Below are 12147 nucleotides of genomic sequence, written 5' to 3'. Positions count from 1 at the left end.
TGACTATTATTAGAAATACGTTGTATGCTTCCTACATTTAAATTCTTGTGACCTAAACATTAATATATTTCACTAGGTTGATTGTTCTCGCATGAATTCTAATGCATTTAAGTGACACATACACAAAGAAGAGAGTACTCACCACTAACTGCCAAGGGAGCAGCTACGGAATGAGGAATGGTGCGGGCTTTCTCGTCCCCTATGTTCAGGTGGGCCACAGAATCCTAGGTGCACACAATTACAAAAAAGGGTTGGTGGAATTTGGAAGTTGGAAGAAACTAAAAGTTGAGAGCAACTCATGGTACTTTCATTATATACACGTATTTGTTAGTACAGAGATTATTAATTTACGTTATCAATCGTGAAGACAATGGGCATGGTGTGACTTACCTTCAGTTCTTGCAATGTCCAGTTGTCTGTACAAGCAGATCTTGATATAGAGACATATGGTAGATCACTTGCGTGCATAATCATCATACAGCCATCTACAGCGCTTTCTGATCTCTTTGTAGCTCTGTTTAGCAGCATGACAATTTGACTATCCTGTTTCAAACATCACATTTAGATCAAAAAGTCTGGAAAAAATAAAAGAAACCGAGTATAAAAAGTTGTATGAAATATTTATAATTTTATCGTTGTTACCTTATACAAAGACAACAATTTGCAATATCTGAGAAAGACTCGTCGGGTACTTGGAGAGATACATAATCAATATATTGCTTTTGACAGGTGTAATGTGACAAAGAAGCTTTAGAGGAATCCTACAGAATGAAAACAAGTAATGAAGATAAGAATACAGCACTTCTGTCAAATTAGAGAACTGAGATGAAATTCAAATACAAATCAAATATAACATAAAAAGGCCCAACAACTGGGACTGACATATTGAAGATTAGATAAATACCTCATAATATGATACTGAAGTGGGAATTCTCATGGATGAAGGTGCTTTTGATAGAGAAGGAAGAGGACACAACGGCAGAAAATCCTCGCATAATATTTTTCTTGAGACCGTAACAAAAGGCATTTCAAAAGCCTCTCTAAAGCTGTAATAGTCACAATGAGAATCTATAAAATCCACCGACATAATTGGAACTGTGAAGAATATTTATGGATTGAGGAGTGCTACACATACAAGTCATTTTTATTTACAAGTCTTACAAGTTGGGCTTAACACGCGCGTTACTGAATCATCTTCGCGTGTTTCATCTTCGTTTCCTTTTTTACGAAAAAGAAGAACAGACACAGAGAAAGAAGAAGAAGAAGAAGAAGAAGAGGAAGAGGAAGCACGAAGAAAGAAGAAGAAAAAGAGGCACAAAAAAAACGTGAAAACGGCGTGAATATAAATGACTTGTATGATTTGTATGGAAAAGCGTTCTCTCTTTGCCTTCGATCTCCTTCTGTTTTTTTCGATTTTCATGGTTTCTGAAATCAAGCTTTGAAATTGTTTTGAAGATGATGGAACTTCAGAAATACACCCGAACGATTACAAAAATACACCCAAACGATTACAGAAATACATCCAAAGGATTACAGAAATACACACAAACAGTTACAGAAATAAACCAAACGATTACGGAAATACACCCAAAGGATTACAGAAATACACCCAAAGGATTTAAAAAATACACCCAATATAGGGGGAGACAGTATATTTCTTCTTGAAATCTTTTAATGTTTGCTAGTTAAGGATGAGGCACATGACAGAGACAATCTAGAAAAAAAATCTAGAAGAACAGTAAAACAGTACCTTGAATAATGTTTCTTCGTTTTTTCTGGTGATTTTGATGAAGGAGAAAGAGAAAACGAAAAGAGGAGAAGAAATTTCAATAAAAAAAGTGGGAGGAAGAGGTGGTGTTGATAACGATGATAACGAGAGAGTAAAATTACGAAAAAGAAGAAAAAGAGACACGGAGGAAGAGGAAGAGGAAGAGGAAGAGGAAGCACGGAGAAAGAAGAAGAAGAAAAAGAGGCACAAAAAAAATACGTGAAACGGCGTGAATATAAATGACTTGTATGACTTGTATTGAAAATCACTTGTATGTGTAGAATTACTCTTATGGATTAAGGACATGACTTGCTTCTCTGCAGAGAAATTATGGACATTTATTTTCTTTTATTTTTAAGTGAAGGCAATTTCTAAACAAGAAGCTGCACCTTCCTCACTAGTGCTATTTTCAGGTGCCATCCATTCAAGCTCAGCATGTAAACTGGATCAAACAATGATACTCAAATGCCAATTCTCCACGTCATACAACTAAGAATAAATTCACAATGGTTTCATTCTGGTGGAAGCATAATTACAGACAAAGAAAGCAGATAGTTTTGTTCACAACATTTTCTCAGCATTTTTGTTATCTTGTTCACCACATCATCAAAGAATGAAAACAAGAAGAGGTCAAAGCAAAGACTTATCCAAACTGGTGGCTAGAACGGAAGAAGATAATACCTTATTTCCATCTGCTGGAATTCTTTTGCCAATGTTCTTCTTAGATATTCAGTGTCAGAAAATCCTCCAAACTGAACTAATTCCCGAATTCTTTGCATTGTTTCCCTGAAAAGTTTTATTCTATTAAATCTAAAATGCAACTAACATCACGAAGTCATGTCAACTTAAACTATTATAAAAACAAGGACACTCAAGACCATCTAATATCTTACTATTTACATTGCTCACTGAAAATTTCAATTGCCAAGTATCAATTACATTCAAAGTCCCATAATAAGTTAATAACTGTACAAGCCATAGTTGAGCCAAAAGGATAAATAAATATGTAATATCACGCACAGTGGAAATTTACATCTAATAGATTTAAAAAAAAAAAAAAAACCCCGAGTATGGGGTAGATAACAAACTTACACATCAATTTCAATATCATAGTCTGCATCTGATATTTCCAGCAATTGTTTAACTGGATCTTGTTCATATAAAAACTTCAGGAATATAACAATAAGTTCGCTGCCAACACCAAAAGAAAAATCAGATAAATAACATCTTTAAGCCCAAAGCATTGATGAATAGTTAGACAAACCTGTTATATGGTAGAAGCTGGTCACTTGGTTCTGACATGAGCAATTTTATACATTTTAAGAGCCAGTTGAAGAAATTTGCATACTGGCAAAATAAATGTTAGCAGCCAGTTAAAAACAAAATCAACAGACACAATAGGCTATTAAAATGGTATACCATGTGTTGATTTTTGCCATTCATTTTATACTTTAGTGGGTCACATACTGCAATCTATCATTCTATTAATACACTCTGGTCATAGAAATATTCATATCTCATTATTGCAAATCTCATTGAAGTATATAACTTATCAAAATTACAGAATACTATTTCCAAATAGTAAAGTAGACCTACTATGATCCATTTCAAACATAAAAAGGCACACCTGCTGCAAGACAGATGAAAGAATCCTCATAAATCGTTCAACTTGAACAAGTAGCATACCAGCCTTTTCTGTTGCGTTGTTAACAAGTGACTCATCCAAGCCAATGCCATTATAACGTGCACGCCATCTTGAAAACCCTCTTAGTTCTCCCATTCTGAATCCAATGACTTCCGCAGCAGGCTTACAAAAATATTTATTGATTCAATTTCATATATAGTAGCTTGCACTGAAATTGAATGACTATTTTGAGTAGATTAAAACAGCAATTAACTTCTAATATCACGTCATTAATGGGAAAACCAACCATCCTAGAACTTCAATCAACTAGGCGACTAGGCATGGTTTACATTTGACATCTTGACAATTGATACAATAAATTACCATACACCAGTTGATAATTGGTCCTACGATTGTAACCTCCACCTTTAATATTAAAGTAGGTGAATTTTTCTTTTTCTTATTTTAACTTTAAAACAAAATAAATAAATAAAAAATACTAAGGTTCCTTTGGGATATCAAAACTGGAACTCCATGCATTTTTGTGAAAGATTTTTATTTATTTATTTGGGAAGATATTGAACTCCACCTGCTTCAACTAGTAACACATTTTTATGCAATCAGTAAATATTGCAGCACAAGGAAGAGTACAATAGTATACCTGGAGGTGGTCCAAGACAATACTTTGGAGTTCTTTGCCAGCACCACAGATAACCTTTGAAATGCGCTTGACACCCTGTAAAGCAATAAACTTGCTGAATGAAGACAGCATTCATAAACTGCTCAGTAATAAACGAACACGTGACAAGCTATATAAGGTTGTCTGTATACCACTTCACTAAGAGTGTTAACAAGGAATTGATGAACTGGTGGACTAGTCCTTGCACCACCCAAAAGACTCAGAAACTCCTCTTGAGGAGAGGAATCAATTCCTAATTATGAGTGATTTGAACAAATTAGTTACAAGATATGATGCAAATGAATTATATCATTGTTAATTCAGTTACCATGATCTATAATCAGAGTAGACAAAGAGCTGAACTTCTCCTGAAATGTGTGCATCGCATCAGACCATTGCCTACACATGACTGATAAAGATGTTCGGACAACCTCAGTCAAATCCTCAATGCTAGAAGCCTGTTGAGCTACTTGATGAAGCTCATTTTTCCTACACAAAGGAAGAGGGAAACCCATTGAGAAAATATGATGCAGAATGTATATCCAACAAAAAGCAAACCTAGAAAGCATGGTACCATCATTTTCATTTGTGTTTGTCTCAGAGAACAGTTTTACATTAACAATAAAAGAATGTGATAGAAATTAAAGACCATATCATAATGAATTAGATTACACATCTTAACTTATCTCATGTTTTAGTAGAATATGCATTACTCAGAAAATTTACCTGTCACAGAATATAGATGTGTTAAGTGCTAGGCAATGCAGGCCATGCTCATTGTGCCCAGCCAAGTGAACATCCTTCAATTCATCACCAACCACAACAAGGTCTCCTGAGCACATGACTATCAATCTACAAAGATCTTTTGATAAGGCAACCTAATGATATTAACAACATTAGCTTCCACAAGTATATTATAAGAGTAGTAAGAAACTTATGCAAGTTATTGTTTCAACTTCTTTCTTGTCTGATTTATTCATGCATTGATTTTGTTGAACATGGACTCTCTCCTTCACCTGATTTTTCCTAAGAGGTACACTTGGTAGCATTTGGTCCAATAATTCATTACTCCTCTAGTGATATTTTGAACAAATACCAAGATCGATTATCCTCCTGGATATAACTTATTGTACCACTTAAGGTTATTTCAAACTGCTCCTTTAAGTCGATCATAATCATTCACATGCTTATGTTTATATATCATACTAGTCGATCTCCGGCATCAAAGCATTGTTTTGCATTTTCATGCTTATGTCCCCAATAAATGGGAGAGTGGGACCTCAAATGAAGTAGAGTGATCAATAGAAGAAGAATCTACCTTGTGTATAGAAGCATTTAAAAGTTTGTAAGTAGTTTCTGCACCCTCGCGGGAAAGTGGAAAAGTAAGATCATATATGTTCTGAAACATCCAAAGGCAAGAGAAGTGTTTAACAATAAGATCATGTATGTTTCATCTCATCAACTTGACAAGCACAAAGATTAGAGTGCCATCTTCTATCATGCCACAATAGGAATTGGAGAAATGAAAAAAAAAATGACAGCTTCTCAGGTAGACAATAACTTACAATTTTCGATATAGGAAATATACCAAATATGCTAAAACAAATATTTCCATCTTTATCCCCACTGCATAGAATGTTGAAACGCTGGAGAGAAGAATTTGATAACTCCTGAAATGATTCTTCACCATCATCCATGAAGCCTTTATCTCCTGATACTAGTCCAGGCATCCGAGGAGCTTTTGGAGCAGGAGGAAAGAAACGCGAGGTTCTATCTTCATATTTTGAAGTGTGACCGCAGTCGTCCTAGAAGGCAAACTGGAATGTGAAGATTAAAATAGTAGAAAGAAAAATGAAGACACAGCCAGTCAATATTATGCAATCCAAATCCCAAGAGAGAGCACAGAAACACAAATGCAGAACAATAGAAATGGGAATATTCTCTAAGTAAATAGTGTACGCTTGACAAAAGGAGTATTGATTCAGATCTAATACTGCATAATGTGTGAATCTATTTAACATGCATAGACACTAATTCATTTTTCTAGCTTTATTACGAATGTTCAGTAATCAAGGGGAGATAGGACAAAGACAAACAATAATTCAACAAAATGTAATTATTGCTTTGTTGATTTATCATTGTTTCCCAGCTTCCTTTTTCTTTATTCCAATTTCCAAGTATGGTTGGCCTGAATGTAATATACGAGATTTTCTGTTTAGCGTGTACTAGACTTGCTCAACTTTGAATAAAATCAAACTCAACAGCTATTAAATAAGAAACATACCCTAACTAGGTGATTGTCCTCCTCCCAGTTGAGACATATAATAGCAGAGCAATGCGATTTTAAGCTTCTTAACAACTTTCCATTCTACTTTGCACAAAAAAAAAGGAAAAAAATCAGATAATTTTTTGGCATAAAAACATTAAGTAAAATTAACTATGAAGCGCATCAGAAGAAAAGAAGCATGACTTCAACATCATGGAGTGACAAAGTTCCATCGTCAAGTCCAACAGCTATGGCTTTGCCGTCAGGACGCCAACAGAGGGAGGTTATGGACTTTCCCGGGGAAATGGTCCAAAGGCGCTGCCAATTGAAACGGTGGAGCAAGATCTTGGAGTCGTGGGTGACCAATGCGAGGAGGTCCTTCTCGGGATTCCACTCCGCCATTGTAACATGAGAAGGGAGGGGTTTATCGAACTGGAGCTGAAAGGGAACCACGCGACATGACTCCTCCGTTTCCATTTCTGCTGAAAGAGGAAGTGAAGTGAAACAAAACCCTAAAACGATGCGTTCAGAAGAATGAGTGAGAATGAAAGATTGAACTACTGAGTCTGATTGGCAGAGAAACTGAGAGAGTAGAAAGCCTCTGCCGCTAAATTCAAACAAACTCTACCAAGGGCTGGGGCGGTTTTTCTTCTTTTCGCCACTTATATTCAATTCAATAATTTTTTTTAGTTCACTTCAAATGTATTAATAATTGTAATAAACAAAATAAGGCTCAATTTTGTTCGTTATGGAACCATGAGTATGATGTGCTTGGATATTGAAATAGGGCGTGCTAGAATAAATGGTGGGACAGTTGGCAGGAGATAGAACTCGCATGGTCTAAGTTTTTTGTTTTGAAAAATTTTTTGAACAATTCGAAAAGTTCGATTTGAAAATTACTGAAATTTGAATTTTACAACATGCAAATCGGACCGTGGATTTTGTATATATATATGAATTTTTGTTTAAATATTAGAATGAAGTCGCACGATCCAAGTTTAATTTTTTAAATTTAATTTGAATCAGCTCTTCCTAATTGTTGGCTCCGATTTAGGGCTATTGTATATATAAAAGTGTTCAACTCGTAGAAGAGTTTTAAATCTCGTCTTCTTCTTCATCTTGCTCGTTTCTTCCTCTGGTTTCCTCCATTTTTGTTTTTCTCCCTCTTGGTATGTAGTCCAAAAATTTGGTAGTGTAGTTTCTGTTGTTATTTAGTGGAGTGAGAGAAATGGATGACAGAATTCTTTTAAAAATGTATTATTTTGGTCAGATTTTGTTACAAACATTTGAAGGAGTAAAATTCATTTGTGAAAATCCGTTAGATGTTATTCCCTTCACAATCTCATTTGAAAAGCTAAAAGGTGTGATCTGTGAGAAGATAAATTTTGAGATGCCAAGGAAAATATCTTGTATTTTATACAGATATCCCATACCGGTGTTTGGTGGATTCGTCTAATTTCAAGTAAAATATGTAATGAACGAAGCTAGTTTGCAAGAGATGTTTTTAATGTATATTGAACGTCGTGCTCAAATCTCGTTCATCGAGTTGTACGTTGAGTTCAAACAATCTGAGGCCGATCGGAATATTGTACGCAAAGATTACAATAGTGACAGTGAAAAAGAGTTCGAAAGCAATTACGAAGTTGTTGATTCAGACGGTGATGAAGATCAAGGTGACGCCACCATGGCTCCAAATGTGACGGACGTAGCAAATGCACTTGCAAACGAAGTGCCGTTTGAGGAGCCATATTTCATGTCGAGTTTTAGATTTAGATGCCATGCATGTTCCGGAGTTTCCGGAATATATGAGTGCAGGTACGTGATTGTGTATATTTATAAATAGGATTAGAAGCTTGTAATAATTTAGATTGATCGATGGACCAAATAGTTAAGTGAAGTGTGAAAAGATACTCAACTAGCATTTGTTTATCGGTTTATTTAGTTAAGTTTAAGGTAATAATGTTGTTAGTTAGTTAGTGATTTAGTTTAAAAAATTAGTATTTAATTATGTGTTTGTGTTGTTATTTTGTTTATAATGAGATAATGACCATATGTACAGTTTATTTATATCATAATTGATGCTATGAGTATTGATTTACTTCTAGTTTTGATTATTAAATATTCGTTTATTAAGTATTTTCTGTTCGGCTGCCTTCGCCGCAGAAATTCCTATTGTCGCAGACGATGAATTTGCCGTTGGGATGGAATTCAGTTCCAGGAAAGCTGTTATTAAGGCAATGAAAGAATATACTATCCGAAGAAGTGTAGATTACCGGGTGTATGAGTCGGAGCCGTTGACATTTTATGCCAAGTGTACACAGTATGGGTCAGGCTGTGATTGACTGTCAGGGTTAGCATGATTAGCAGGAAGCACTGTTGGGTTATAAGGAGGTATAATGGTAGTCACACCTGTGCCAGAGCCACCATTTCTCAGGATCATTCTAAGCTGGATTCGATCACAATTGCAGAAGCCATCAAGCTGTTGGTCGAGGCTGACCCCTCGTTAAAGGTAAAATCAGTTATTGCATAAGTGCAATCGAAGTTTAACTACACCATCAGCTATCGGAAAGTATGGTTGGCTAAGCAAAACGCAGTGGAAAAAATATACGGAGGTTGGGAAGCATCGTACAAAGTGTAAATCCCGGTTAAATTAGTAGATAATTAGTCAATAAATTAGTTTTTAATAAGGGAGACTAGAAATGCAAATATTATATCAAATTAGGATAGTGCTCATCGAAACGAGAATTTTGACACTAATTTTGAAGAAAACGGTCCAAAATTGGACCGAACGGGCCAAACCGGTTGAACCATCGGCCCAACCAAGCCATCACATTAAATGAGCCCAAAAGCTCTTCTCTCCCACATTTTACCTGAATGCAGCGTGAAGCACCTAGGGAAGAGAAGTTGCGCTGAACCCTTACAGCAATCTTCCGTAAGCTGTAACTTCTCCGTCCGAGCTCCGATTGTCGCACTGTTTGCGGCCACGTGTTCACCGTGTCGAGCTCTACGTTTCTACCAGAACAATTTAATAGGTAACTTATTATTTCACCTCAACCTCTTCTTTTTCCCAATTTTCAAAATTAGGAATATGAAGGTTGAATTTCTTTGATTTCTGATGTTTTAGGATCCAATTAGCTTCAGAAAAACGTTCACTCTTGCTTATGTGAAGTTTGGGTAAGGTGAGGATATGATAATTCTATTTTATTTTCATTGAATTTGAGCTTTGAGTATTAAATTGGATATATATGTATTATGAATGTGTATTAGGTTGTAAATAAATAATTGGAGCTTGAAATTGTGAATATTGAAAATTGGAGGAAGCTTATTAGTTGAATTTTGAAGGGGCTGCCTTGGTTTTAAATAATTTACTTTGGTCGTTACGTGAAAATCGATCAAAGTATGGTTTAGGTTTCTTGCATTTAATATATAATGTTTTGTGAAAACTTAGGCTAGATGACCATAAGACAAGTTAGATTGCATGTGTATATTTAATACTTAGTATCCTGTTGATGAACATGGTTGGTTAGTTGAATTTGGTTGTTGAATTTGAATATTGTATGAGTTTAATTGTTGATCTGAGGTAGATTTATTGTGGTGATTGTTATGATGATGAGGAAGGGTATGTTGAATTGAAAAGAATGCAGGTTTGGACCTGAAAAGAGTGGCAAAGTCTGAGTTTTAGAGGAGATGCTGCAGAAATTTTATAAACATTAGAGATTTTGTTTATATGATTATTTAAAAAGATTTAGATTCAAAGGTTATATGGTTTGATTTTGAGTTATTAAGAAAATGGATATGTTTTAAGTTTGATTCATTTAGAAAAGAATGAATTATGTTTTGAATTGGAACTATTGATGGACGGAATGGAAGGTGCGATAATGAAGGATAATGATTGAATATGATTGATGTATGATGATGAATGAGATGCGATTGAGAATGATGTGGATGTTGATGAATTATAATTGAATTATTTATATGGCTTATGAATTTGAATGATCTGAGATATGAGATTCCCTGGATAAAGTACCGTGACTTGCCACCACGCGTACCAGGTTGAAAGCTCGATACTCTGTTACCCTGCGACGTAAGTGTGACCGGGCACTATATAAATTCCCGGGAATGTTACCCCCATTGAGCAATATTAATTATTTGAGAAAAGCTATGCATAGACTCTTGGGGATGCACTTCGGGGGACAGTCTAAGTTCAATTCAGACTTGTCGGGTTGACTGGATAACTGACAGATGAGCCTCATCAGCCATAAGACAGGCATGCATCATATGCATTCTATTTGAATACCTGTTGTGCATTAACTGGGTGTGCCTAAGTGTACTTGCCATGCTAAATGTATATTTGTTACTTGCAGTATTTGTAACCTTCTTGTGTCTGCCTTTATCTGTTTATTTGTCTATGAAATGCTGACGGAGATGGAGGTATGGAGGAATGGCAGTATAGGACTTAGATTTAAGGTTAAGTTAGGTTTAAATATTCTTAGAAAACCACCTTTTAAGGCTCCTGTTTAATACTTTAAGCTCTATAATCTGAGTGTCGGCGTTCTAGGATTGTCTCTAGCATTCCCAGGACCTTATGTATTATGTGTGTGGCACATTTACCATACTGAGAACCTCCGATTCTCATTCTATACTATGTTGTTGTTTTTCAGATGTAAATAGAGAGACATCTCGTTAGGCGTCTGGACTATTGAAGCGGAGTGGTTACTGGTTTATTTTGTTATGCTATGATGTATATATATGTACTTGGCTTTCTCTCCGCATAACTTGTTCTTTTTTATCCTCTTAGAGGTTTATGGAAAGGCAAGATTGTGTATATGTACTTCTGGGTTTTGGATATGTATGTATATATGTGTAAATATTCTCCAGCTAATCTTGACTTCGTGGGTTGAGTTAGGAGCTTGTTATTGTGTATCTTTGGCAATCTATTCATACTTCTGTTATCTTATATTTAATAGTTCTGGTTTTCTTAGCATGCAAGTTAACTCGTACCTTGAGTGTTGCGCTTTTATTTCGCGATTTTTTATTTCCTCTATTCTTCAAAGCTCCTAGCATATTATAATTCTTCTGCTATTATATATACATTTTATTCTAGAGGTCGTAATACCACATCACCTCTGTTTTATGACTTAAGCGTAAAGCTCTATGTGGTAGTGTATTATACGAAATATTGCCTATATGGTTTGAGGCCATGTGTCATAAGGAGCCATCAACTGTCGTCCATTTCGAGACTATGCCTGCATATGAAGGCGATGACTTGCTGATTGATATTCGGGTATTGCATAGAGTATTTTGGAGTTATTATCCCTGCATTAGAGCATTTGATGGCAGTTTCACAGGATGGCAACAACAATATCGTCCAAATTGCATTTGCTATTGTGGAGGGAGATACTTCTGATGCGTGCACTTTTTCCTCAGTAACCTGCGACAACATGTTGTCACTCGGGATGGTGTGGGGCTGATATTTGACCGACACGAATCTATTAATGCATCTGTGGCACGCAGTAACGAAGCTTGGGAACCTCCCAGAGCTTTCCACATGTTTTGCATCAATCACATAGAGTCAAATTTTCTGAGAAAATTCAAGGCACCGTACCTACATCCAGGTCAGTTGCTTCGACCGGCAGAATGAGGTCTTTGAGGTGCGTTAGATGCCAAGTGGACTGGAATATGCTGTCGACCTCCATCGACAATGATGTGACTGTGGAGAGTTCCAGGTGGACCGGATTCCTTGTCGACATGTCTTTGCATGTTGTGCAAATCAACGACTGGATTGGCAAGCCTATGTGCATGATGTCTAT

General features: G+C 35.9%; 1 protein-coding gene across 1 annotated transcript in view; it reads right to left on the bottom strand.

Annotated features, from left to right (window-relative positions):
• Positions 1 to 7040, bottom strand: part of LOC107480633 (anaphase-promoting complex subunit 4) — a 7390-nt gene extending 350 nt beyond the window's left edge. The window contains 17 exon segments of the mRNA XM_052259786.1: positions 143 to 224; positions 391 to 591; positions 593 to 641; positions 643 to 761; positions 905 to 1046; positions 2450 to 2554; positions 2861 to 2959; positions 3033 to 3115; positions 3396 to 3575; positions 4054 to 4128; positions 4224 to 4324; positions 4400 to 4560; positions 4798 to 4949; positions 5390 to 5470; positions 5637 to 5876; positions 6356 to 6439; positions 6542 to 7040. Coding sequence (XP_052115746.1) covers positions 143 to 224; positions 391 to 591; positions 593 to 641; positions 643 to 761; positions 905 to 1046; positions 2450 to 2554; positions 2861 to 2959; positions 3033 to 3115; positions 3396 to 3575; positions 4054 to 4128; positions 4224 to 4324; positions 4400 to 4560; positions 4798 to 4949; positions 5390 to 5470; positions 5637 to 5876; positions 6356 to 6439; positions 6542 to 6814 — 2227 coding nt within the window. The 5' untranslated portion in view covers positions 6815 to 7040.
• Positions 7041 to 12147: the final 5107 nt, after the last annotated feature.

The sequence above is a fragment of the Arachis duranensis genome, chromosome 3, assembly GCF_000817695.3.
Source record: "Arachis duranensis cultivar V14167 chromosome 3, aradu.V14167.gnm2.J7QH, whole genome shotgun sequence".
NCBI lineage: Eukaryota > Viridiplantae > Streptophyta > Magnoliopsida > Fabales > Fabaceae > Arachis > Arachis duranensis.
This window is presented reverse-complemented; position numbering and strand designations above follow the sequence as displayed.